General features: G+C 52.8%; 1 protein-coding gene across 1 annotated transcript; it reads right to left on the reverse strand.

The window, feature by feature from the left end:
* Window positions 1-844: 844 nt before the first annotated feature.
* On the reverse strand, window positions 845-25,860 carry MMP2 (matrix metallopeptidase 2). The gene is made up of 13 exons (XM_025447274.3): window positions 25,702-25,860; window positions 22,510-22,736; window positions 21,443-21,591; window positions 20,213-20,341; window positions 19,806-19,979; window positions 16,759-16,932; window positions 15,682-15,855; window positions 13,759-13,914; window positions 12,438-12,573; window positions 8,652-8,788; window positions 7,468-7,627; window positions 3,390-3,499; window positions 845-1,731 (listed from the first exon to the last, which is right to left on the reverse strand). Exons 1-13 carry the CDS (start codon window positions 25,855-25,857, stop codon window positions 1,628-1,630), a joined length of 1,986 nt encoding a protein of 661 aa, XP_025303059.3. The 5' UTR covers window positions 25,858-25,860; the 3' UTR covers window positions 845-1,627.
* Between the last annotated feature and the right edge of the window lie 1,994 nt (window positions 25,861-27,854).

Genomic DNA, 27,854 nt, shown 5'->3' on the forward strand with positions numbered 1-27,854 from the left:
CTCCAGAGAGTCCTGTCTACTCATCCCGAGAGCCCAGCCATGAGAGGCCTGAAGCAGAAAGTCTAACAGAGCCAGATGGGGCCTCTGAAATAATCCCAGGCCTTAAATTTGTTTTCCAGCAGCTTCAGGATTTCTGTATCAAAGGGGCTGAGGAGAGGGCAATATGGTGGGAAGATGGGGATAAAGAGCTTAATCATTAACAGAAGCTTAATCATTAACACATGCCTTCTAAACACAGTGGAGGGTAATGCTGCGGATGGAGACTCAGGCTGAGGGCCGAAGCTCCTCCTCTAAGTCATCTTTGGCCTTGACTTGGGCTGTCACCCAACAGCTGCGGTACCCTGGGCACATTTCTTTTCTCTGGGCCTCAGTGTCTTCATCTGTAAGCACTGAGCGAATTGTAGTTTCCTCCTCTAAGCTTAGGTTGTTGGAAAGGTTACACCAGTGATGCATGTCAAGTGCCCGGCCCCCATCAGCACTCTGTTAATGGAGGGGGTGTTACTGTTGTTCACTGTTGGTGGTATTAGTGTTAGAACGGGTGTTATTGTCAATGAGAAAACTGAGAGTCAGGAAGGAAGGGAGCCTTGAATGAGACCCTTCCAGCAACATCAAAGAACCACTGCTATTGCAAGGCTCTTTCCACGGGACAGAGGGACTCCAGCTCACCCACTTGGAGGGTCTCTTGCTATTTATTTTGGCAGCTCTGACCTTTGCAGCAAGTCACCTGAGCCCTGGAGGGAATAGAGATTTAAACTTTTTGTTTTTTTTTTTCCTCTGCCTGGGGCCCAGGGGCCATCGCCCCTCCCCAGGCTCTGCAAAAAAAAAAGCCCACAAACACCCGCCACTCAATTGGTGTCTTTATTCATACTCTGTTGACATTTCCCATGGGGAACTGTTGAAGGGGAGGGGGCGGGGCTGAGCAAGGAGCCAAGGCTGGCTTTTTCCTCCAGCCAGTGGAGGAATGGATGGGGGAGGGCTGTACTAAATAGAGGGAACAAGAGAACCATCCCTATGTGGGCTGAGATGCATCGTGGAGTGACTTCAGACAACCTGAGTCCTTCGGTCAAGAAATTCAATCACAAAGTGGAAAAATAAACATCGAAAGAAAAGAACAAAGTGCATACAAAGCAAACTGCTAATGTAGGAGAGGTCCTAAGGCAGCCAGCAGTGAGAAGCCAGGTGTGTGGGGCGGCCACATCCGCGCCCCTGTCCCACTGCCCCATGCCACGCCGGGCTGTCAGGCCACCAGTGCCCTCTTGAGACAGTTTCCGTCTGTTGGCTCCGAGGGTGCTGTGAGCCACAGAAAATCGTGGCAAGGTAAGAGCCTGAAGTGTGTGACAGCACCAAGGCAGCCCAAGGCAGGGCTGCATTGAGAATATCAAGGCATCTCTTTGGGGGTGGCTCTGGGGGGGGGTGAGGGCAGTTGGGAGGGGTACAATCAGCACCGTTCCTTGGGCACAGGGCAGAGCCACTCTCCAGAATCTTAAATTACCAGGTAGGGGTGAGCACGCCCATTTAACTACAGAGCTGAAGGCTGCCAGGCCCATCCGGGTCCTTCCCTGGCGCTCAGGGCCCGGTGTGCAGAAGGCAATGTGGCGGGGCAGGGCCTGGGGGAGCCAGAGCCTGCTCAGCAGCCCAGCCAGTCGGATTTGATGCTTCCAAATTTCACGCTTTTCAGACTTTGGTTCTCCAGCTTCAGGTAATACGCACCCTTGAAGAAGTAGCTATGACCTGGGATGAGAAAGAGGGGAGGCTGTCACCACCCCACCCTGAGACATGGAAGGTTCCTGGGAGCTTTGAGAGCCACCGGCCATAGGGCACAGGCTTTTCAACCAGAGAAGATCCCTCTGAGGCCAGAGGGAAGGGAATGGCTGGGGAAGTCCACTCCCTGAGTCCCTGTTTTTCATCTTGAATGGGAATTAAGATACCGACCTCTTAGAGCTTGTGGCGAGGACTACATCAGATAACATATGCTATTATGAGTATAAATAACAGCATTCCACTGAGCATGGGTACAAACTAAGCAAGTCCCAGAGACCAGAGGGAGCAAACTAGGAGGCTTCTCACTCCATCAGGCCTGCAGAGGGGTTTTATTTGGCTTGCACACATATTTTGTTTTGTTTTGTTCTGAATTCTAAGTTGCCAACACATAAACATCTGGAAACTTCATACGAAAATATACATTTCTTGCTTCCTCTTAAAACAGCTAGGATAGGGACGCCTGGGTGGCTCAGCGGTTGAGTGTCTGCCTTCTGCTCAGGGTGTGATCCTGGGGTCCCAGGATTGAGTCCCACATCAGGCTCCCCACAGGGAGCCTGCTTTCCTCTCTGTCTATATCTCTGCCTCTCTCTCTGGCTCTCATGAATAAATAAATAAAATCTTAGAAAAATAAAATAAAATAAAGCAGCTAGGATATCTAGCAGCACTGGGTCCCGTTCTTGCAGCAGCCTCAAGAAGCAGATGATTGTGAAGAAGCTATGTGCCTTCTGGTTCACCACAGACCCCACCCCTCCCTCCTGTCTGCCTTGTCTGCTTCACTCATTGGTGCTACTGGCCCAGCCCCTATGGGCTTTAAAATGTGTGACTCCTGACATCGATGATCTTGTTTGCCTCCTTTAAAAGCCCGGCACGTGAGAGGGACTCCATAGATGTTTATTCTTGAAGAGAACCCTTAACCAGGCCCCTGGATTATACTTTGCTCTTTCTTGGACATGTGAGACCTTTCGCCACAGGAGGTTTGGGCCGTGTGCTTCGCATATGATAGGGGCTCAATAGAAATCTTTGTGGAATTTAATTGCAACCTCCTCTGAAAAGCCAAACTGGACTCATTCCCAGGACCCTGCAGACCTCACAGAAGCCTCCTCAAGAATATGTTTTTCCAACCCCAAATCCTATCCCTTGCTGACACTTGGTTGTATTTTACTCAGCGAGGGATGGAGTTGAGTGGGACATCTTTGCCACATCAGCAACAGGGCATGACAAAGTTTGTCCTGTCTCAAATGGAGCCATCCTTCTGCTAATGGGAGGCAGTCACAAGGCCTCCTGTGGAACCTGAAAGGGCCTGGACCAAACCCCAGAATGAATGCAGGGCACAGAGCCATATTTCTTGTTCCAGCAGGCCTCCTGCCCTCCCCTTCCCTGGCTCCAGGCCCTGCAGCTGTGAGAGGCCTTTCTGGGTCTTACTGCCTGGAGCCGGCTGAGTGCGCAGAGGTCAGGGGTCTGGATGCCTTCCCAGTACTGGGCTGAAGGGGCTGATTTGTTCCCCGCCCCCGCCCCAGCACCACTTGCCTCCCTACACAATGAGGGAGTGTGTGCTTGTGGGGAGCTGGGCCCTGGCTGGGGGTGGGGAGGCCTGTCCTAGAAAGCGGACAGGGCTCTGGGCAGCTCACCACTGCCTTGCAGGTCCACCACGGCGTCCAGGTTATCCGGGATGGCGTTCCAGGCATCTGCGATGAGCTTGGGGAAGCCAGGATCCATCTTCTTCTTGACTTCATTGTATCTGCAAGCAAGCGGATCTGAGGGACCAGTGGGACCTCCTGGAGGCCAGCCCTCCTCCCACCTTGATGGGAGGGTCCAGCCCAGGGAAACCAGCCCTAGCCCTGCCTGGAGGCAGCCGGCTGGAGTGGAAGGCCAGGGAGTCAGACTGGGGTCTGGATCCCAACTCCACTACTCATTATTAATTACGTGACTTAAACAGTCCCATAAGAGCAATCTTGTGATTATTGCTAAAGTGTAACCGGTGTATTAACCACTTTCCATATACTTTCTCAGTCAATCCTTGTGACAATCGCAAGGACACAGTTATTACCTTAATACCAATTTTACAGGCCAGAGGCTTAGAAAGGGCACCCAGCTTCCAAGGAGTAATCCAACCCAGGCCTGTCTGGCTCCAGGGCTGTAAATTGCTTTCCAAACCTCCACTTTACCAACTATAAAATGGGGTTGTAGTTAATGTTTTTAATTGACATATATAAGAATTGAAAGAACATATATGCAAAGTGCCTATCTCCATATCTGATACTTAGTAGATATTTGGGAAATGTTAGTCCCTTTACAAACTTCTGATCCCTGCTGTGGTATGAAGAGCACTGGACTAGGAACCTAGGGACAAATTCCAGCCTTAGCAACCTTTCACTGAGAGGCTTTGGACAAACTGCTGCTTCTTTATCCATCACGTGGAGGTAACAATCTACATCCTGGGAGATGATCTCATCTGGGATGGCCAGGTTAACAGTGCAGGTATGTGGGTGGAAGCTCACTTAGTCAGGGGGCAGGCCTCCCGCCACTGGAGTCCCTACTGCTGCTAACAGGGTGAGTAGTTATCCTGGGCTGTGCCTTTTATCCAGGTAGTTACCTGGGGTATTAGCTGGCATATTCTTCTTCCTGGCTAGCAATGTCTCCATCTTTTTCAATTTGGGGAGAATTTCTTAAATGCTAGGCTCACTTTGATTCCTTTGCTTCTCTATTTACACTCAACCTATTATTCCCTAAATATTTAATGAGCTCCTCCTCTCTGATTGTCAGTGGATATTGCATTAATCAAGATAGTGCTCGCTTCAACAGCATATACTAAAATCAAGATAAAGTCTTGCCCTTGTGGAGCTAACTTTCTAGACAGATCCATGGTTGAATGCCATTCTAGTGACAGCCAGGCTTTCTTCTGCTGTGCCTCAGAGCGGATCCTCTTCCCCACGGCCACCCCAACACCACAATAATTTCTCCTGTAAGTTCCCTTCTCCAGGGGGGTTCGCTTCCCCCTTTCTCCGTCACTCTGAGAAACTGCCAGAAAAGCCTTCCTTGATCCCAGCTGCATCATAAGACTGCTTGCAAAACCTAACATGCTTCCTCGTGACCTGGTGTACCAAAGCCAAGTTTGCAGCTCAAAATCCCAGCCCTCCATCCACATCATCCACATGGCCTTCACTGAAGCCCCACCCCCGACCCAGAGCTATGTGCCCTGTGTTTGCATCCAGCCTAGCCACAGAGGGTGGGCAGGGCAGGAAGCCACCTCATTTTACAGATGTGGAAACCGAGGCTCAGGGGAGAGAACCAATTTGGTTCCAAGTTCTTTTCCTCTGGGAAGGGCCCGACATCATGACATCAGAAGGTGCTGGCTCTGCAGGGGCTCGAAGCTCTTCATTCGGCTCTCTGTCCCCAGGCTCCTACAGTGTTCCCTGCTGGCTGTCTTAAATGTTTCTTTCTCTGCGACACCCTGTACTTCCCCGCAGCTGTGGAAACTGGCAGTGTAGAGCAGGTGTTAAGAACGCAGACGCTTCCGCCCTAGCTTTTCTTCGGGTGTATCCTTGAGCCAACTTCAGCCTCAGTTTCTACACCCAGAAAATGGGGCTAAAGATAGTATCTACCCTACGTGAAAAATAAAGGCGAAATGCACATATGTCTATTTCCCTCATTCTACCATAAACTTTGCAAGGAAAAGTGTGACTATTTCTTGACCACTGTCTTCCAGCCCCTGGCTTTATATAGAAGATATCAAATATACATTTAGAAGATAGAAGATATCGAATATACATTCGTGGGCTTAGTGGGAAGCTTCCAGAAGCAGGGGCTGATTACTCCCTGGATTAAACTAGGGGATGTCAGGCTGGAGGCAGCAGCTTTGTCCTCTGTCATTGGGGGTGTCTGTCCTTCTCCTGCAAGGAGGCCTCCAAGTCCCCTGCACACTCAGCTCCAGTAAGAGATGTATCGGTCTCTTCAGGAAACCCAGCCCTGAGATTCCGATAAGGCCTTTGGCTCTGCTGCTTTTAAGTAAGTTTCACTGGCCTACAGCAACGCATCCTGGACCCCAGCTTTGGAAGGTGGGCTTATTGCAGAGAAGGACTGAGAAGCAGGTAACCCTGCCCAAAACCCAGCCAGGCTCCACCACAGCTGAGCGTCCTCGTGTATGTGCACACATGTGCATGTGCTCACTCGCATTCACATGTGGTCGCATCTGTCATATGTGTTTTTATCCACGGGGGTGGGGAACATTGGAGGGAGATTATAGAAGTCCTTCCAATACCCTGAATCGTCGACACCAGTGCTTGAAGATTCTAAGATTCACGTTTCTATGTGTCTGCGTCTCTCGCCGTCTAGGTTCTAAGATTTAGAAATTCAGGGCACCTACCAGGCTGAGAGGCCATTTGTAGTATGTGCTAGTGCTGAGGAGTGTTCCGGAGCCTCTGGGCAGAAAGCCGGCCCCGAGGTTTCCTGGCTGACTGTGTTCTTTCTTGAGGTTTGAGATATCCATCAGTTTGAGCTGCTAAGTATCTTAGAAATACGTGTGGAATTCCTCCTAGACACAGGCAAATAGCTTCCGCATGCAGAGCCTCTGGGGGCAGGGTGGTGGGGAGCAGGGCAAGGGGAGAAGAGAGTAGCCTGGGAGGGAAGCTGGAATGTTCTAGGGAAGGCAGACAAAGGGCCCCAGATGCAGTTGCAGCCACAGGAGGAATGCAGGAACCACCCCCTGCACCCGCCATGCCTCCCCACTGCCCAAATGACCCTCAGGGTCCCGTGGAGGGGTGTGGGGTTATGGGACTAGAGAAGCAGTTATCATCCCGGCTCTGTGGTCAGCACACTTGCACTTAAATAATGTAGACCAAGTTATTTCTTTTCTTTGGGCCACAGTTTCCTTGTCTGGGAAAAGTGAAGAATTATAATCAAACTCCAGAAGTCTGGATGGCCTTTCACTGACCATTCTTGGACACTGGGCTCCCTGACCCATAGCCCTGATCATGGCCTCTTGGAACTGAACCCTTCCCTTTTGATGACCTGGAGCAGGGAGCTACCTGCTTCCAAACTAGCCCCCTGCCAGTCTGCACCCAGAGACACTGGGCTGGTGGCAGACATGCCAGAGAGTGCCTGCTGCTTCCCATGGGACCTGATTTGGAAGTTCCTGCCAGGTCCTCAGCGCCACCCCCCGCCTTCATCACCCCTATTTCTTCACACCCCGCTATCTAAGGTATAGTAGGGAATAGTGAGGAATAAATAGCATAGTCTCTGGGAGCCAGAATTCCAAGGTTCAAGTCCCAACCTGCCACGACCTGGCTGTGTGACTTTAAGCTAGATGCTTCCCCTCATCTGTAAAATGTGAATAGGAGTAACGACATTTATCTCGTAAAGTCCGTGGAATAGTGTCTGGTGGAGAGTGTGAGTAGTAGCAGTAATTAGCTTTATTTTTATTACCGCCTTCTTCAGCGAGTCACCCCCAAATGAGAGGTTCCAGGCAGGCAGACAGGGGCCGCATCCAAAGACTTCAGAAAAGGAAAGGAGGTTCTGACCACCTTGCACCAGAAACGTGCCCAAGGATGGTTGATCCTTCGGTGACCTCTCAGAGGCCGGAGGGGGAACCCACGGCCCCAAACCACCGACTCTGCCCCAGGAAACAGGAAACCGCAGCACGTCTTCTCCACGTCCACACAGCTGGCTGTGCTGTCCCCCTTTCTACCGCCCACACCACCAAGCCCTTACCTCCAGAACTTGTCTCCGGCAAAGATGTAGGTCTTCTTGTTCTTGCTCCAATTAAAGGCAGCATCCACGCGCTGAACGTCAGGGGGCAGCCCCAGGCTGGTCAGCGGCTTGGGGTACCCTCGCTCCAGGGTGCTGGCTGAGTACACCCAGTACTCATTCCCTGGGGAGGGAGCAAAGCGGGCGTTGGTGGCTGGTGCTGAAGCCCCTCAGCCTGGCCTCTTCTGCCTATCGTCTGTCTGCCAGGGATGCCACCGTGGCCGCTCTCGATGGGGACACGAGGTCCTGCTCACTTCTGCTTCAGTGCCCAGGATCGGGACTCACATATATGGTTTTACAACCTGCCTCTAGAAGCAGCCCTTGCTATTCACACGCTAAGTGCCACACTTGCCATGAACACCTTCTGCCTAATTGGTGCCACTGCCCAGGACCACTCTGGGATGGAGGGGGTGGGGAACTGGCTGGTGGAACACGTACCTGTCTGATGCCCCAGGAAGCCGTCCCTGTGCCCACACCTCAGACCAGGGCAGGGTCCAGTTGGTCCTCCCTGCCCTGCCATAGCCCTACTGCATTTCCTCACAGCCTGCTTTTCTGTCTCCCCCGCCAACTTGTGAGCTCCACGAGGGCAGCGGCTGGATCCCCGGCACGTGGTAGGTTCAGATGCTGAATGAGCAGGTTTCCCAAGTGTTAGCCACATGACCCTACCCCTGCTAATTTTTACCATTTACAGAGACTTTCCGTCCTCTTATGGACCTCCTATTCTGTTTTCGAGGAATTCATCTTGAATTCATCTTGAAATCCACGGAGATAAATTTTTTTGGAAATCAATTTATTTTAAATGTTATAAGTGAGATCATCTTAGAAAAAGTTCTAGCTAAAATCTTTGTCTGCCAAAGGCTCCAGCATTAGAAAAGTGTTAGGGACACCAGCACACAGGCACTAAACTGTGATTTTCCTTCTAGAAGAGGATCAGGATTGGAAATTAAAAGGTAATGGAATGTTCACTCTGTGGGCTAGTGCTATTTGATGCTGGGTGTCTGAGCCAATCCCCCAGAGGAATCCCACGCTTTTGGAACTGATGGTTGAAAGAACAGATCCTGAAAGGACAGGGAGTACCCACAGGTACACAGGAACCATGGTGCAGAGCCCCAGGGATCTGAGGGCGAGGCAGAGACCTTCCCACGCACCTGCAAAGAATACAGCCTTCTCCTCCTGTGGGGCCTCGTACACAGCATCAATCTTTTCCGGGAGCTCAGGCCAGAATGTGGCTACCAGCAGGGGCCCCATGGGCTTGTTCCGTGGTGTCACTGTCCGCCAAATGAACCTGCGGTGGGGGCAGGGGACACAGGAAACCACACTCTGGGTCACTCTGCAGCTGTTACCACATGTGCCTCCTCAAGCCCACCCAAACACTTCCCATTGATGATGCCTTCAGACAGGAAGGCCAGGTCAAGGGCACGTGGGGGCAGGACTGGAGAATGAGCAGAGCTCTGCCCACCTGCTCTGCAAGATGCCAGGGCTGAGGAGCCACGTTGTTTGCCCCTGTCTTGCTCCTTCCTCCAGGAAGCCTTCCCTAACTACCTCCATCATACCACATTCTTCCTCCTCAACATGAGTGTCTGCAATAGCAGTTTGATGATTTTTTAAGATGGTTTATCTCTCTTATTAGCTCAGATGTCCATTGAGGCAGGGGCTGATGGTACTCCAATCATCTCCTGAATTGAAATGGAATGGACTCGTGTACTTTGGCAGGGGCGAGAGCTCTTATTTACGGACAGCCTACTAAGCACCACGCCCTTTGTGTGTCTTGTAAAATGAAATCTTCACAATGTGACAAGATAATATGCACTCCTGGTGGTCTATGAGCATCCATGATACATTTATTTCCCTATCATCCTTCTTCACACAACTTCCATATTTATGATCCGAGCTTGCCCACCGGCAGACCCATCCCCATTCTGATGAGTTTAAGCCACTGGTCTCGAGGTACGATTCCCAGGCCAGTAGCATGAGCATCATCTGGGAACTTTGTTGGGGCCCACTCGAGACCTATGCACCAGACTCTCTGGGCTTGGGGCCCAGCAATCTGCTTTAACAAGCCTTCCAGATGATCCTAATGCATGCCAACATTTGAGAACCACTGGTCTAAGCCTATCAGAGCTTAGAGTTTCCTAGAAATTGGCATGGATTCAGCAGTTACTGTATGATTCATGTGGGCCCAATGAGATTGAACAGACAGACTTGTAATTCACAGCTGGGGAATCTCTCACTCTCTCCTGCTGGATATGGCCAAGGAAGCCTGCAGCCCCCACGGCCCCTGGTAGTCATTGTCTGACCATGAGGGACCCAGCCTTGAGAGGATGGCAGTGGACAAAGATATCATTAAGTCACTGAGCTTCTTTCTGCCCTTAGAGGCAACCCTACCCCTGGAGTTCATACCACGTGACAGCAATTTCTGTCTGTTGTTTAAGCTGGTTTGAGCTGGGGTTCCCCGTTATCTGCAGCCCAAACATCCTGCTGCAGGAAGGTACCATCAACTTTATTGGGCAAATGAAGCTCAGAGAGATCACAATATTATCAGGATTTGAATCCAGACCTGACTCCAAAGTTCTGGGTTTAATTATCTTGCAATATTACCTTTCTCCATCCCCCATTTTGCATCTGATCAGGGCTTAAATATTTGCTGGTTAATTCAACAAACCCATCAAACACTCATCACTTTCCTTCTGAAATTATGCTGTGTCAGGCCAGGGATGGCTTTAAACCTAGGCCTGGGCTCTGTACCCTTTTCTAGGTCTGCATTTCTCAGATCTAAATGTGTGGTCAGGGTTTCCTTACTGGGAGGTACTCCAGGCTAAGGACAGTCCTGGGGAGTGGGGCCCCCTGACTCACCTCTTCCCCATCCCTATAACAGGGGCTGCTGGAAAGCACTGGCATCTTTTGTTACACTTCCAGGTTTGGGCATTCAAGGCCTGATGGTACCTGACTTCTCACTGCATTCTGGGTCTCCTAGCTCTCTCGGCATTTTGGCCATCTCCCTGTTGGCCAGAAGACTCTGCAAAAAGCAGGGCATCCTCCCTGCGGCACTGAGCCCAGTGCCTGGACCAGAGGAGGACGTGCTTCACAAAAGTTCATGGAACATCTTCCAGCCTCATCAGGCTCTTTCCATCCCTCCCCTCTGCAAGCCAGGAAGTCTCACATCTCTACGGCTCTGCTCTGATCTGCTCCTGTGGAGCCCCCTGCTCAAATACCCTTCCAACCTGTCAGCTCGTCACTCCCACATCATTTGGTTCTTCTTTAAAGGCCCGCTGAAGGGCTGCTTCCTTTTCAGAGCCTCCCCTGACTTGCAGGTGTCCAGGCAAGCATTTTCAAAATACTTCTGCAAGTCCATTCCTTTCATCCCGCTGTGGATTGCTGTCAGGTCTCCCTGCCTGTTTCCCAAATCAGACTGCTGCTGCTCACACTTCAATGAGTATAAGAATCATAGGGGAATTTGTGAAAATGCAGATGCCTGGGGCCCACTCCCAGAGATTTCAGAGGGCCTGAGGGTGGGCGCAGAAACCCACACTCCTAATATTTACACCCTTGGGGGCTCTAGTGTAGGAGGCCCGTGGACCTCTCTAGGCATTAGGCAGCCCATCTGCTCTCAGCAAGCCAACTCCCACAGCTCCTAAAGCAAAGTAGTTGGCACAATAGATGCCAAGTAATTGTTTGCTGATAATACTAGCTAGTATGATCCAATACACTTGCCTTGTGTCAGGCATGAGTCTAAGCATCTAATCTTACAACACCTAATCTCTACAACAGCCCCATGATGCAGGTTAGAATACTATTCCCATTTTATAGATGAGAAAATGGAGGTACCAAGGACACACATAATTAACTTGCCTATAATCGTGCAACTATTAAGCACGATTTACCACACTTTCTGAATGGTTGGATGGATGAAAGGATGGAGGAATGACGACAGGCTAATGGATAATAGATAAAGAATAATAGATGGATAGATGACGGACAAATAGATGAATGATGGATAGTGTATGTATACATGCATATATGTACAGTCAGATGATGGACAGACCCTTCAATGCGGTCCTAGATACTGTCTGCCATTCTCCGGGAGGGCTAGGGTGAGTTTCAGCTCTTGGTTGATTGAATGGGGGGCCTTTATCTATAGCATGAAGGATACCACCCCTCCCCTGTGGTTACTTGCTCCCCATACAAAGCACGATTTGGCTATCCGGGGTCAAGGCCATTCCAGGGGAAAGCCTGTGGGAACCTGGATTGTTGTTCCCAATTCTTCCCTCCACCCCTTTTTAGAATGACACATCCACGTGCATTTGCCATGTGACCTCACATATACTACCCTCTATAGCAGGTGTTGGGCTTGGCCATGTGATTTGCTTCAGTCAATGGAACATTCTCAGCCGTGTTGTGAGTGAAGGCTTTAAATGTTCTAAATATTTATTTTTATTTATTTATGATAGAAATAGAGAGAGAGAGAGAGAGAGAGAGAGAGGAGGAGGAGGAGGAAGAAGCAGGCTCCATGCCGGGAGCCCGACGCGGGACTCGATCCCGGGACTCCAGGATCGCGCCCTGGGCCAAAGGCAGGCGCCAAACCGCTGAGCCACCCAGGGATCCCCGGCTTTAAATGTTCTTGTGTGATTTGATTTGGCCTCTTGTGCTTGTCATCTGCCACGAGTAGCTGCTAACCCCAGGAGAATGAGTGACACGCAGAACGTTCCCGAACCCAAACCACAGACTGAAGCCAAGACACCTAGCAGACCCACAGACTAGGATAGAGCAAAAGAAATGTCTGGTGTGGTAAGCCACTGACATCTGGAGGCTGCCCAATACACGGGACAAACTGTCTATACAGGCCATTCTGTGAAGCCTCCAGTGGGCTCCCAGACCACGGGAATAACAGAGGGAATGGGCAGAAGGCAGGACAAGAAGCAAGCTCCTGCACTCACCGGTCCTTGAAGAAGAAGATCTCCCCACGGATCTGAGAGATGCCATCAAAGACAATGTCTTGTTTGCAGATCTCAGGAGTGACAGGTCCCAGAGTTGGGGTGGGGCCAGTGCCCGTGCCAGCATCAGGGGAGGCCCCTGGAGGAGGACATGACCTCAGACTCTCCCCACCAGGCTGAGCCCCCCGGGGCTGCCCACTCAACCTGCTAAGGGTCAGAAGAAATAGTATTCTGGCCTTGGATTGAGCCCAGGTGAGACACAGAAATGAAGCCTGGATGTGATGGGTGGGGGACAGGAAAGAGAAACCAGAACCCCCAGCACCTGGTCCTTTACAAATGCTCTTCACCAACATCACCCGAACCAGTCCTCATCATAATACTTCCATTTTACAGATGAGGAAACTGAGGCCCACCAAGGTTAAATGATTAATGATTAATCATTAATTGGTTAAAACCCAATCATTCAACTCCAAAGCTCGGGTCCTTAAGCCCACAGGAGAGTCAGAGCCAGCAGTGGGCACTTTCTCAAGGACTCATCCCTTTGCTCCTCATGACAACCGGCCACAGTGCAAACTGAGTCCAGGGAGGTAAAGACCTGCTCCATCACTTGTGAGTGAGTGGCAGAGGCCCTCAAACTCCGCACCTCTACCTCGAGCCGGTGTTCCTTCCCAAATCCGTGTGCCCCCAGCTGTCACCCAGCACCACTTCCACTACTTTGACTTGGTCCAGGACCATCTTATAGCCACTTTTTTTTTTTTTTTTTAAATGGACCCACTCTAGCCTCATTGTAAGTATTAGTAAATAAATCACTAGTTTCAAGCTCTGGTTCCATTGTGCCCATTACACATTAAAATAAAAGAACAGGTAGGAAAACTAGACATTTTTATCCCTCCATATCATCAGGGTCTTTCCACATGCTGAGCAATTCTGTCCTGGGTTTTAGCTCATTCTCCTGAATTCTAAACCTAACTTCGTGGCTCAAACCTGGCGACCCTGTGCCAGAAGGGAACCTTAGTCAGGCCTCAGTGTACCCACCTTGAAAATGTGGAGCCAGTTTTTCCCTGCTGAGCTCACGGAGTGGCTCCGGGAAGCCAAGAGGGACATGAATATTGATATTATTTGGAAAGGAACAGGACCATCCAAAGGAAGGGGACTAACCCTTGAGGAGCTGCTCTGATATGCTCAGAACAGATCAACGCTCCTGCCTCCATCTCCTGCAGCTCTGGAAAGATGGGACCTTGCTGGTTCCCAAGCCCCAAGCCTCCACCCCAGGCTGCATAACCTCCCCAGACTCCCATCCCGAGACTCCCACGCTGCGGGTTACCATAGAGCTCTTGAATGCCCTTGATGTCGTCTTGGGACAGACGGAAGTTCTTGGTGTAGGTGTAAATGGGTGCCATCAGGGCTCCAGGGTCCTCAGAATGCTCCAGTCCCATTGCATGGCCAAACTCATGGGCTGCGACCAGGAATAAGCTGTACCCTAAGGGCCGCAGCGGGGGAGAGCGGTAGAGAGACAGGGAGAGAGATGAGAGAGGAGCGAGGCTCTGGCCCCAGTGATGCTGACTTTGAGGACATCCCCATGGTAGGGGGCAGAGAGCCCTGCAAGTGGCACATATTAATTCTCTCTTCTCCTGAGAATTCTAGGTCTGATAGACTATGCCCATTGCTTTCAAGGAGGGTCAGCCAAAGTTCCTTTGTCCCTTCCAGGCTGGGCTTCATGCAAGCTCTACAGGAGACCAGGAACAGCTGTAAATCCTCTACTTAAAGTCTCATTTGTTAAAAATCTGGTTTTTTGCCTTTATGTTTTTTTACAAAGAGTAGGGTCTCCAAGAGGTAAGAGAGTGGGTCCCCTGTTTCTTCCCCAGAGGAAGCCATAAAATCCAGTCTCACTTGGAGTGGCTGCCCAGGCTCAGTCACAGAGAGCAAACCCCATTTCATACTCTGTTGTAGGATGAATTGAGTCTCCCCAAAAGATAAGTTCATTCCTAACCCCAAGCACCTATGAATGCGACCTTATTTGGAAATAGCACCTTTGCAGATAAATTAAGTTAAAATGAGGTCATACCAGGGTAGGGTGGGCCCTTAATCCACTGTGACCTGTGTCGTTCTAAGAAGAGAAGATACTTAGAAGGTCACGTAAGAACAGAGGCAGAGATTGGAGCAATGCAGTCTTCAGAGGGAATGTGGCCCTGCGAATGCCTCGACTTTAGACTTATGGCCTCCAAAGTGCATGAGAATAATTTTCTGTTGTTTTAAGACACCCAGTTTGTGGCACTTGGTTATGGGCACCCCCAGGAAACTAATACATGCTATGAGTGTGCCACACGAGCTCTGGAGCCTTAAGCCCTCCCAGCAGATGGAGAATCCCACCTTTAGGCAGAAGCTGGAGCAGAGCACGTAATACCAGGGTATGTCCTAGCATGGCATTCGGTAGGGGTTAAGGAAAACTCTTTTGGCTGGCCTCTGGCAGTTGATGCAATCCAAACTCCATCTCATTGTGAGTAAACAAGAAGAAAAGTAACCTAGAAAGAGGCTGATCGAATTCTGGCCAGCCCTGCACCAACCCTCTCCCCTGTCCATCAGGGGCCATCAGGGAGCTTTGGGCCCAATGACACCCGGCCCTGCAGACTAGAGTGGGCATGGTGCCCCCAGGCACCCCTCTACAACCTGCGTTGACCACATAGTAAGGTCATGGCCTATCTCCTGGTCACTCTCTTGCCCCAGCCTGTGTACCCTGGAGGGCAAAGAGCTATGTCAGGCAGCTGTCCTCAGCACTCAGCACTGTCAGAGACCCTCCCCACCATTAACTTGGCAAAGGGACAAGGAGGGCTCTGGGGGCTCTCTCGTGCTGCCTGGAGGGTGGCTTTGGACGATGAGGCTACTTCTGTTTTCTTCACGTCTCCTGCGCACCCAGCTCCTTGAAGGCAGCTCTCCATTGGAGAGGCAGGAATGCCTCGTAGGGGAATTGTTCTCTAGTATAGGATACCCTGTGCCCAGCACTGAATGTTTTGGGCAGGAACCACCCCATCTAGAGGGGTAGTCAAGGTGGAGGGAAAGCGCAGCGTCTCCAGGGATGGGCAGGACCTCAGTCAACATACTGTCTCTACCAGCACAGGTGGATGTGTGGGGCTGGTGTCTGTGCCTGAGGTGGGTGGCCAGTGGGGCAGTGGCGAGGAGGGCAGGAAGGTTTCCGGTGCAGGGGCGGGATGGGGTCTGGTGTTTCTGCCCAATGGTCAGAACCTTGTACCTTGGTCAGGGCAGAAGCCCCATTTGCGGTCATCATCATAGTTGGCCGTGGTGGCGCACCACACCTTCCCGTCGCTACGGCCCGCGCTGGTGCAGCTCTCATGCTTGTTGCCCAAGAAGGTGAAGGGGAAGACACAGGGGGCGCCTTCCGAGTTCCCACCAATAGTGGACATGGCTGTGGAGTGAGGGACATGGGTCAGGGGGCAGTGAGGAACCCGAGGCTACCACTAGGGAATGACACGATGCAGACAGTTAACAAACCATGATTACTGAGTACTCACTTGCTCAGGCCTGGGCACTGGAGCAAGCACTTTATACATATTTCTACAACCCTGTGCAGTAGGGAGCATAACCTACCCCTTACCCCCATCCCACCATTTCATGGATGGGAAACTGGAACTCAGAGAAATGAAAAAACTTGCCTGAGCAGCTACTGCTAGAAGTGTCAGGGATAAGATTCACACCCACGCAGCCAGATTCCAGAGCTTTGATTAGCCTCCCATGGACGAGGCCAGAGGGACCAGAGGCAAAGGGGGCTGGGCAGAGCTAGAAGCACCCACATACTCCCATAGACCAGGAGCTCCCTCATGCAGGGTCCTGCAAAGACCTACCCGTGTCTCCTGCAGAAAGCAGGTGCTCAGTAAAGATGGGCCAGGGAAGCAAGCAGGAAGCAAGGAAGGGAGGGAGGAGGAAAGGAGGCAGGGAGTCCTTACTGAAAAACAGACAATGAAGGCCAGAGATGCAGACAGGAGCAAAGAAAGGCAGGGAAGAGAGACTTCAAGAGGAGACAGAGAAAGAGAAATGACTGCAAAGGAAATCGACGGAAGGTGGGCCATTCAGACCAGTCCCGAGCTGGTGGGACATCAGGCATTTCCCAGACGGCTCAACTGGCTATGGGTGCCCGCCGACCGTTCTGACTTGGGTGCCCAACTGTCCCAGCTGCTAAGCACTCTGACTGCCACCCTTGTCCTGGGAAAGGGGGTGGGAGGTGGGGAGGGCGCTCTGGGAGGTTCTGGGTGCAGGGCAGGCTGCAGGCCGAGGCGAGGGGCGGTGGGGGGGAGGGGAGGGCAACACCCACCGGTCTCGGGGCAGAAGCCATACTTCTTGTCGCGGTCATAGTCTTCCGTGGTCCCACACCAGCGGTAGCCGTCCGTGCGGCCCTCCGTGGTACAGCTGTCGTAGGAGGTGCCCTGGAAGCGGAACGGGAACTTGCAGGGCTGTCCGTCAGCGTTGCCACCCATGGTGAACAGGGCTGGGGGCGGGAGAGAGGGGAGGGGGTGAATGTGAGCGGCCACCGCCTGCCTGCCTGGGGGTCAGCTGGCCGCCGCGTGGGCCCAGCCCTGGCTGGTCGCCATCCGCCGGGTCACGCCAGTGAGGTCACAGCATCGTTAAAATATTCAAAACCCATCTCTAGCCGTTGGTCAACTGCTGCTTCTCTGGGCTCCTGGAGAGTACTCCTGTCCCCCCTGGCCACCTCGGCCCCTCCCCTGGGACCTTAAGGACACCTCCCTCAACCCACCCAAACTCCCTCCTCCCAACAAGGAGATGGTAAAACCTGAGGCACGTGGGGCTTCCAGAGCCCCGCGCACACCCAAGGGTCTCTGTCCCCTGCTGCTTGGTCCATGCCCACGCCACGTAGATCGTGGTTGGCAGGACCACAAGAGGCTTTCCATTTGAGACCTAGGAAAGCAGTTCTGCGAAGGCTCACTCTGGAACTGCTCGTGGTCATCTCTCTCTTGCTTACAGTCTTTGTCTCTCTCTCTCTCTCTCACACACACACACACACACACACACACACACACACAGAGGAAGCTTCACCTCCCTTTCAACCTCAGGCGCTTTCCTGGATGGCCCTGCTGTGGTCCCTGCAGGGCAGAGAGGAGGAGAGGGGGAAAGGATAACATACACTTTGTTCTCCCATTCTAACTTCCCCAAGATGTGAGGCTATGACTGGAGAATTTGGGGAGAGTGGGATTCGGAGTCTGGGTTTTGGTCTCTCTTAGGTTCTTCTCCTGCTCCCCCAATGCCTTCATCCACCCTAAAGCTACAAAATGGTGTGTCTCTGAAATTGCCAACTAGCAAAACCACAAGTGCGTAACAAGGACCATCTGTGCGCAACGGCGCCAGAGGTGACCTCATCAACCCCCATTAACTCCACCATGACCAAAATGTGGGCCAGAGATGGCAGGATCAGGGCCCCATATCCTCACTACTCTCCTCTTCCCAACCAAGAGACCTTCCCCCACAATGCCAGAAACAACAAGACTCCAAGAGAGCCAAAACTGAAGCCACATGTCTTGGTGGCCTCAGAGAAGGAAAGGCACAGTGTTAACCTCTGTGGAGGCCAACAGCTGCATTTTTACCACCCAGAAAGCTCCATCTCCTTTCAGATCCTACCCCCAACAAGGATAAAGGGAAAAGGACACTGACTCAGCAGTCAGGAGGGGCTGAGTAACCAGAACCTCTATTCCAAGACCCAAACGCGCGTGTTGTACGTACTTGCATCTGGCTAAAGATCAAGTATATGGCTAATGTCCAATGCAGGGAAAAACCAAACTTACGAATTACAGCTGTTTCCACTTCTACAATCAAGGCATTTTGTTCTAATCACAGGGACTGACACATGGCAGGGTTAACTCTGATTGAATCCCTATTGGGAAATGCAAGATACATAAAATATTTTTGTTTAAAAATTTCTGACTTATTAATGGTCAGTGGTTTGAGCTCTTACTTAATACAAAGTATTGTGTGAGCTTGGTATTAAAAGCATAAACAGGAACAGATTAACTAGATCTTTGTTCCTTTCCTTCTGTTAAGATGGCTGGTACTCAATGACCAGTAGCTATGGGGTCAGAACAAACATGTAAAATTACAGCCGAAAAAACACAGGGATATAGATCAAAGAGTCTTTATGGGGATGGAAAAGAAACAAATATTTACAAAATGAATTTTTGGATTTTCTCCCATTTCCCTCCAGTTTTCTGGGCTTTTGACTTCTAGAATCATCCAGTATGATGATGTGACAAGTATAAAAACGTACATGCTGTCTTCTTATGATTTCCGGTTATGAAGTGTGTCTCATGGTGAAGGATATATTAAAAAAGGATTGAGTATGTCAATACCTTGACCCCTTTAAAAAACTTTTCCCTCTGTATGGTTTCAAAACATCTGAAAATGTTATGTCTCAAGCATTGGCAAAAACACATACAAAAATACTGAGTCAGGCCTAATGCCTTTGCCAAGACACAGAGATGCAGACACAAGCAGATACAAAAACCCAGAGAGGCAGATAAGGAAGAGGCCCCACACCCAGACATGTGTACACACCCAGGTGTGTGTGCAGGAGCATGGGAGTCCGTGTCCACATGCATGCAGACACACACATACACACACACACACATACACACTGGAAAAGTCGGTCAGAACCAGGAACAATGGCTGAAATTCCCAGGGCCGGTGTCCCCAAACCAGGTTGGGTATCAGCCTCTGTGTCTGAGTCTTGCTTCCCAAGCTTGCTAGGCTTCCAAGCCATCCTCCACAGCCTCTTCTTAAGTCCTTGAAGCCCCCATCCTGGCCTGGGGCTAGAGACTGGTTCTAGAGAGAATCACTGGGCATTTTAGTAGTTCTAAATTCATTCTTATGCACATTAGAAAAAAAGTAATTAGTATGACAAGCCACTGATTTGGGGCACCCAGGTGGCCCAATGGCTGAGCATCTGCCTTTGGTTCAGGGCGTGATCCCTGGGTCCTGGGATCCAGTCCCTCATCGGGCTCCCTGCTCAGCCTGGGAACCTGCTATTCCCTCTGCCTAAGTCTCGGCCTCTCTCTCTGTGTCTTTCATGAATAAATAAAATATATTTTTTTTAAAAAGCCTGTGATTTCACAAATGCTATTGCTAATGACAAAACAAACCGATTTAATGAAAGTATCGTGTAAATAATCATGCAGATGAGAAGGACACAACCATGGCTCACACGAGGGTGGTGGGCCTGAATGAATGGAATGGAAGCATGCTGGCTGGCTGGCAGTGTCAGGCCTGTGGAGGAGTAGGGAGGGCAGGGGGAGAGCGGGGAGCCTGGCAAGGTAGAGGCTGAGGAGGAAAGCCTGGGGCCAGGTGGAAGCTCACCTTCGTGGGGGCAGAAGCCGTATTTGCCATCCTTTTCAAAGTTGTAGGTGGTGGAGCACCAGAGGAAGCCGTCACTGCGGCCAGTGTCTGTGCAGCTGGTGTACTCTCTGCCATTGAACAGGAAGGGGAACTTGCAGTACTCTCCGTCGGCATTCCCATACTTCACACGGACCACTGCGTACGGTAACACGGGGTGGACTGTCAGCGTCTCCAGACCCTTCTTTAGAGACCAGGATTCTGACTCAGTCGGGAATGTGACCTCCCTCCCATGGCCAGCTCTCTGATCCCATCGGAGCAGATGGAGGTGTCTGGGGTTGCCAGGGAAGCCACGGTCCTTGTTGCTAGGGACAGCAAGGCATGCAGAGGACCCGAGAGGAGACCCGGCATGCAGATGTTCGCTCTCTTACCTTGTCCTTCTCCCAGGGTCCATAGCTCATCGTCATCAAAGTGAGAGTCTCCCCCAACACCAGGGCCTGGGGCAAAGGCATGAGCCAGGAGCCCGTCCTTGCCATCAAAGGGGTATCCATCTCCATGCTCTGCAATACACAGGGTCTCAGCTTCTAGCTGCCCCAGCGGGGCCCTAACCCAGCCACATCCCTGTCCATGGTCCCTCAACCCTAACATCCATCCCTTTCCCTGTCGTGGTACGGTCATCCAGCCCTGGGAACACAGAGCCTCAGTAGAGTTCCTGACTTGATTATAACTATCCTATGGTCTACACTACCCACCCCCCCAAGTCTATACAGTCCCCAGGATCTCTACCGCTGACTTTCATTGTCTATACTACCGCCAGTGACATCATACCTATCCACATACTAATGTGCCACACCCTCATCCTCACCACTCTCTCATTGTCCCCACGTCTATACCATTGTCCAGATCACCTACCCCACATCCACACTGTCAATTTAACCCTATATCTGACCCTCAACTCATACCATTACCACTATCCGCAATGTTTTTTTTGTTTTGTTTTGTTTTTTTCACTATCCGCAATGTTAACCCACAAGTCTACTTTGCCACCCAGGTGCATACCACCCTCCCACATGTTAACACTGTTGCCTCTGCCATTCACCCACATCGCAATACCACTCACAATCTCCACATTATCTACCTTCGTGTCTATACTACTGCCAGTGTTCATAGTACCAACCCACATGGCATCCTTGATGCCAGGTTCTAGCCCATTTCCTCTCAAGTCTACACTACTCTGCTGTTTCTGACCCTCTCTCACATCTAGAATTCCTCAGTGTCCACCAGCTTCAGCCAACAGAACTTTCTGTGACGATGAGGAGATTCTTTGTGCCATTCAATTCAATAGCCATGAATCTCATGTGGCCACTGAGGAGCTGAAGTGTCGCTAGTGTGACTGAATTTTAAGTTTAATTTAATTTTAACTAATTTAAATTAAAATGGCCCAATGTACCTAGTGACTACCACGTTGGGGGATGCAGGTGGACCACCTACTTTCAGGATTACACTGCGTCCAGGATAAACTCACTGTCACATCATCTGCCCCCACATCAATGTGGCTCTCCAGTGTCTACACATCTTCTACTTTCCTGTCTAAGCTCTGCTCAGGACCCCGTGCCCCTCCAATGGCCAGACTGCCTTCTGCTGACCCCTCTTCTGCCTACCCCAGCGGCCAAAGTTGATCATGATGTCAGCCTCTCCATCGTGGATACGAGAAAACCGCAGTGGAGTTACATCACTCCAGACTTGGAAGGCACGAGCAAAGGCATCATCCACTGTCTCAGGGTCCAGATCAGGTGTGTAGCCAATGATCCTGCAGGGGGTGGAGATGCATGTGAGTGTGTCTGGGTGTACAAGGGAACGGGAGTGTGCATATGCACACAAGCATGCAAGTACATGTACAAGTGTGCGTGTGTGACCATGCATGAATGTGTGCAAATGTGCGTGCATGTATGCAGGTATGTAAGTTTGTGCCTAAGCGTGTAAGGGGTGCATAGGTTTCTGCAGGCATGTATGAGTGTGCATGAGTGTGTATGCACAAGCAGGTATACATGTGTGCATGTGGAGCAGAGCTAAGAGAACAGTCCACCCAGAATGCCTTGGGCTTCTGTGAAGTCCTAGACCAGCCCACATCTCCACACCTGGCTCAAGAGTCTCCTTTCTCACCTCCGGCTGGTGGGTGGCAGGGGGGGGCATGAATAGCGCATTGAAGGCTATGAGACAGAGATCTCACCCTTGGAATCCAACATGAGTCATTCAGAGGGAGCTCTCAGCCCAATTAACAACCGATAATAACAACTCTATAATACCATATAAAACTCAACAACCAATCATCAAATCCCTTCACCCACCCTATGAGCCCCTCTAATAAGGACAGTGACTGGCGTTCCTTATACTCTCACTGTATGCTGGGTGCTAGGATATCCCTTTATATCGGTGACCAAGCTTAGTTTCCAACAAACCTAAGAGGAGGTTGTGTTTTAGCCCCATTTTATAGACGGGAAAGCCAAGGCTCAGAGCACTGCAAGCCAAGCAGCCTGCTGCCCCCAGGCTAGTGTGAGATTCAAGTTCTGGTCTCACTCCAGTTCCTAAGAACTTTGGACTCAACTTCTGAAGATGCCAGGCTGTCACTGGATACACCCTGGGTCCCCACAAAGGAGAAGGCAAGGCCCAAGGACACTCAGTGTCCCCCAGCTCTGGGACCCCACTGCCTGCAGCCCTGCCTCCGCACCTGTATGTGATCTGGTTCTTGTCCCACTTGGGCTTTCGGGGGAAAAAGTTGTAGTTGGCCACATCAGGGTTGCCACAGCGTGGCTTCCGCATGGTTTCGATGGTGCTCTGGTCAAGCTCCCCAGTCTGGGGCAGCCCAAAGAACTTCTGCATTTTCTTCAGTGTGTCCTTTAGCACAAATAGGTTGCATCTCTCTTTGGGGCAGCCGTAGTAGGTGTTCAGGTATTGCTGGAAGAAACAAACAGCCCGAGGCAAGCAGCCATGTTAGGATAACATAATGTTGACCAAAATAGTCAGGAACCTAACGGCACTGGGATAGAATCCCAGGTTCCCAAACCAGCTCTGTCACTCACTGAGTGACCTGAAAGCTGTAACGACACATGGCTGGGGGCACGTGTTGGGAGCTTACTAGATGCCCCTAGAGCAACTCTGTAATGCAGTTACTCTTGCTATCTCCCTCATACAGAGAAAGAAATTAAATCACAGGGGAGGGGGCACCTGGGTGGCTCAGCAGTTGAGTGTCTGCCTTCGTTTGGCTCGGGTCATGATCCCGGGGTCCTGGGATCGAGTCCCGTATCGGGCTCCCCTTAGGGAGCCTGCTTCTCCCTCTGCCTACGTCTCTGCCTCTCTGTGTGTCTCTCATGAATAAATAAATAACATCTTTAAATAAATAAGTAAAGCACAGAGAGGTTGGGAAATTTGCCTATGATCCCCCAGCTCGCAAATGGTAGAGGGTGGATTTGAACCCAAGCAATCTGGCTCTGGAGCCCAGGCTCGGAAGTATAACTCTCTGCCTCTCCTCTTTACCTCCACCATCTCTTTTAATTCACCTAACTGCTGAAGACAGAGGGATTTGGTTTTCTCACTTTCCTTAGAAGGATATTCAAGGCTCATGTGCATGGATTCCTGTAGCAGACAGACCTGTGTTCAAATCCTAGAGCTGTAATTTCCAAAAAGAAGATCATCCTGTCCTCATCTGGCTCCGTGCTCGCTGAGGCCTAAACTAAACAGGCCCCTAGGGAGTTTCAGGGACCAACCAGCTCAGGTTTTTGCCTCCCTGCCATGTGCCAGGACCTGTGCCTCAGTACTCGGGAGAGACTGGTGAACATGACAGGTGTTTCTAGTCTCCAGGGTGCAAATCCCAGCGTGGGGAGGTGGATGGACCACAGTCTGTGCAAAATTGAATGTGTGAGGTGTGTTATGTTGGAATGGTGAAAAGAGCCCGGAGACTTTATTACAGAGGCCCTAACCCTGTTTGGGTGGGGGTAGCTAGGAAAGGGAAAGAAAGAGTATAATAATAGTAACAATGAGAATAATGACCACGGTTATCTCCCATTGAGGCTTTACCATGGGCCAGGGGCCCTTCAAGGTTTCTATGATGGCCTCACCCTTAACTCTGAGACCCCACTCTCATGCTGTTTGCAGAAGCAGCTGAGACTGTGAAATGAAGTCACTTGCCCAAGGACGCTGGCCACTCATGACCCCCTGATGAGAGGCCAGGCAGCCTAAGCCCAGAGGCTGCCCCTCAAGCCTCCTACTGCATGGCCTTGGGGCAACATGGACTTCCGCATGCTGTTGGAGGTGTGGGGACCCGGGGAGCTCTGTCAGTGTTGCAAAGCCCAGCCCCAGGCAACAGCCACATCATCAGGCATGCCAGCTCCAGATCCTTGAAATGAGTAGCCCCCTAAAAATGTAAGGTCTCTCGGGGCGCCTGGGTGGCTCAGTGGTTGAGCGTCTGCCTTCAGCTCAGGGCATGATCCTGGGGTCCCGGGATCAAACCCCGCATCGGGGTCCCCAGAGGGAGCCTGCTTCTCCCTCTGCCTGTGTCTCTGCCTCTCTCTGTGTGTCTCTCATGAATAAATAAATAAAATCTTAAAAAGAAAAAAGACAAGTATGATCTCCCAACCTATTTATCCAGCAGGGACAGAAGCTTATATGCAGGGAGAGGGAGTGGTGGCATCACATTCTGAGAAGGGGTTCCTAGGGTGACCAGGGGGTGCAAAAGTCCTGTCCTGGGCAGGTTGAGGGCCAGGATGAAGGAGAATAGATTTCTGGGGCGTCTGAAGCAGTAAAGAAGCAGATGTCTCGTGGGCTGGAAGGTACCCCTGGAGGCTCCAGGCGCCTACAGGGTGAGAGGAAGCGCCCCTCTGATGCCCCCAGCCCCCTTGAGTAACGCTGCAGCCGGTCCAGGGAGCTCCTGGGCCAGGCGAGCGCGCTGGCAAAACAAGCTCTGAGCCACAGCCCGGAGCCCCGCCAGGAGGGAGGACTGGCTGGCTGCGGTCCCACCAGCACGGGGCTCAGTCCGCCCCCGCCCCCGCCCCCGCCCCACGCGCCGGGGCCCCTCGTGCGCCTGCCCCTCCCGGCGCCTGGCCCGCCAGCCTCTCCCGGGTTCTCCAAGCCTCTGGATAAGTTCGAGGAAACTTTCCGAGGTGCAACGCTTGACCCTCCGGGCCAACTGTCCATTAAGCCAGGTGGAAAGGATGCGCTCTTTGCTTCCCTCCGGCCCACGAATACTTGCCAAAAGATCCCCTCCAAGGCCTCTCTCCAGATGTGTGCGGAAGGTTCCCTGGCGGTGGCCAAGCTCTGCTTTGCCCTGAGTTCCTATCCGTATGTGTGCCAAAGTGAACCCAAATTGGGCGCCAAAGGACCCTCTTCTCAAAGTCTCACGCGGGATCAAGAGATCCTCCCTTTTCAAGAGACCCCTTTCAGACCGCTGGCCAAAGGCCGAGCAAGACGCCTGCCAAGGGCCAAGGGCCCGTAGCCAACCCCCCAGATGTGTCCAAAAGTTGTTTACAAAGCGGGCCCCCTTGCCAAATCCCCCGGTTACAAGACAATGCCCCTTTATTTACAAAGGAGGTCCCTTCCAGCTGTTGGCCAAAGCATCCCGGCCCTGCCACCGCTGGCTCCTCGCCCACCCTGCGGGTCCTCAAAGTTGCCAAGTTGTTTACCCAAGGCCTTCTCCGATTACCAAGGGGCTGCAAAAGGGATCCCGCCTTCCGCCGGCCAAAGACCACCCCCCACCGAGCGGTTTCCAGAAGCTCCTCCCCACGCCGCGCGCCCACCGCGGCGGGGGCTGTTCCGGAGACCCCCCCACCCCACCCCCACCCCCACCCCCACCCCCACCCCACCCCGAGCCTCGGCCTCCGGAGTTTCTACCAACTCGCCTCCCTCCCGGGGCCGGGCCGCAACTCACCACAGCCAGCTCTTTGTCCGTCTTGGGGGCGACATCTCCGGGGAACTTGATGATGGGCGACGGCGCGGCGGCGGCGCGGCCCAACAGGCAGCCCAGGACGCAGAGCGCCCGCAGCGGGCCGGCCAGCGCGCCCCGGGCCCCGCGCTCCGGGGTCATCGCGCTCCGGGGCCCCGCGCGTCGCCCGGGGGGTCGCTGGCTCGGTGCGTGCGGCCGCGGCGCCTCCTGCCTGGGGCTGCGCTGCGCTCCGAGGGGCCGCGCGACTCGGTGGGCCCGGCTCGCCCGGCTCAGCGGCGCATCCTCCGCCCCGCGCCCCTGCCCGCGCCCCTGCCCGCGCCCCTGCCCGCGCCCCGGCCCGCGCCGCCGCCGCCGCCGCCCGTTGCCGCTTTGTACGGCTCCAGCCCCAGATGCGCAGCCTCCAGCCGCCGCCTGGGGAAGTCTGGATGCAGCGGAAACACGGGATGGGGCGGCCGCCAGATGTGGCCTGCGGGGCTGGGAGGGCGCGGGCGGCGCAGGGAGGGGGCGCGCTCGGCCCGCCCCGCGCCGCCCCGGCCCGGCCCTCCCCCGGCCCTCCCCTCCTCCCCCCCATCCCCTCCTCCCCTCCTCCCCTCCTCCCCCGCCCCGGAGCCCCGCGCCCGGCCTCGGGACCCCCGCCCCCCGCGGGAGACAGCGGGCGCGACCCGCCTGGACCGTGGGCGCCCGAGGTCGGGGAGCAGCGGGGCTGGGAGCGCCGCGGCGGGGGCGAGGGCGAGGGGCCGCGCGGAGACGGGGTCGCCAGCTCCGAAACGGACGGTCAGCGGCGCCGACAGAACTCTGAAGATAAGGACAGAGCGGCGAAGACAGGGGCAGGAAAGGAAAGAGCAAGAGATGTGGCAACAGAGAAGGTGGAGGGTCGCGCCCTCTCCCCTCTCCTTCCCGCTTCCTTTCCTTCCTTTCTTCCCACTGCAGATATTGGAGCGTTTGCTTGGCGTCCGGCGTGATGCTGGGTGCGAGACGCATACTTGGAAGCACAGGGGTTATGGTCCCTGCCCAAGGGGGATGTCCCCTCCCTCCCTCGGGAAAGACAATTAAGTGCTAAGGAGGAACTCTGCAGGGCTGTGAGAACATCTGTCCTCAGCCCCTAAACTAGTATAGATGGTCAGGGGAGGCCTCCTGGGAGAAGGGACTTCTGAGCTACCACCTACAGAGACACAGGAGTGTTGGGTGGGGGTTGCCGTGGGAAGGACGTTTCAGGCACAGTCTGGGGCACCCTGCGTGCAGAGGTCCAGAGAGGGAAGACCGCAAGCCGCCCTGGAGAAGGGAGTTTCCCTCTATCTAAAAAGGGGGCGGTGTTGAAGGGCAGGGTCAAGAGATGGGACTGGGATCAGCAGGGACCAATTTGAGGACCAAAGCCATGGGCTCCGAGGGCCAGGAGCAATCTTCCAGTGAGGGCCTTCAGGGTTCATGGTGACAAGTCTGGACTTTTCTCTTGAGAACCGGAAAAGCCTCGGAAGCTTGGGTCTCAGTGGGCTTCAGACATGCACAGGCTTGCCTGGCAGTGTGCTACGTGCCTGCCAGCACTCAATCTGAAAGGAGGCCTGAGGGAGGGACTTAGCCCCACAGGAGGGAGCCAGACCCATGGGCCTGACCTGAGCAGAAGCCCTGGCTATCTGAGGGAGGGTGAGGCTGAGGTCAGTGGGGGAGGGGGATTGTTCCTGGCTCTGCCCCCTTGGACACATGTCCATGTCCCGTGGGCAGCCAGAGAGTCAAGCTGCAGAGTGGACAGCTGGGAAGATGGAAAAAGTTGTCTCACAAAAGCCGGGCTTGCAAACTCGTGGCCTGTGGGCTGAATCCAGCCTGGACAGCATTTTGAAACTTGGGAGACTTCATGTAGAAATCTGACTTTCTGGTTTTCTTTCAAAAATGCCCAAAGATCTGGCAATCCTGGGTGCCAATTTTCACATGGCAACCGGTAGCTGGCGATAAATCACAGCTGCCCCGTTTAGATGAGGCGTGGGCTTTGGTTTGCCACAGTCTCCGCTGTTCCCTGTTGCCTCGCATGGGGCTTGGCTCAGTTGTGCTCATAGATATTGCTGGCCCCATTCAGGGTTTAACCGTTTCCCAGAAGGCTTTGTAAGACACTGCAGCCTAAACAACATAGCTTTGGGGCTCCTCTG

This window comes from Canis lupus, chromosome 2 (genome assembly GCF_003254725.2).
Source record: "Canis lupus dingo isolate Sandy chromosome 2, ASM325472v2, whole genome shotgun sequence".
In the NCBI taxonomy this organism is placed as follows: domain Eukaryota; kingdom Metazoa; phylum Chordata; class Mammalia; order Carnivora; family Canidae; genus Canis; species Canis lupus.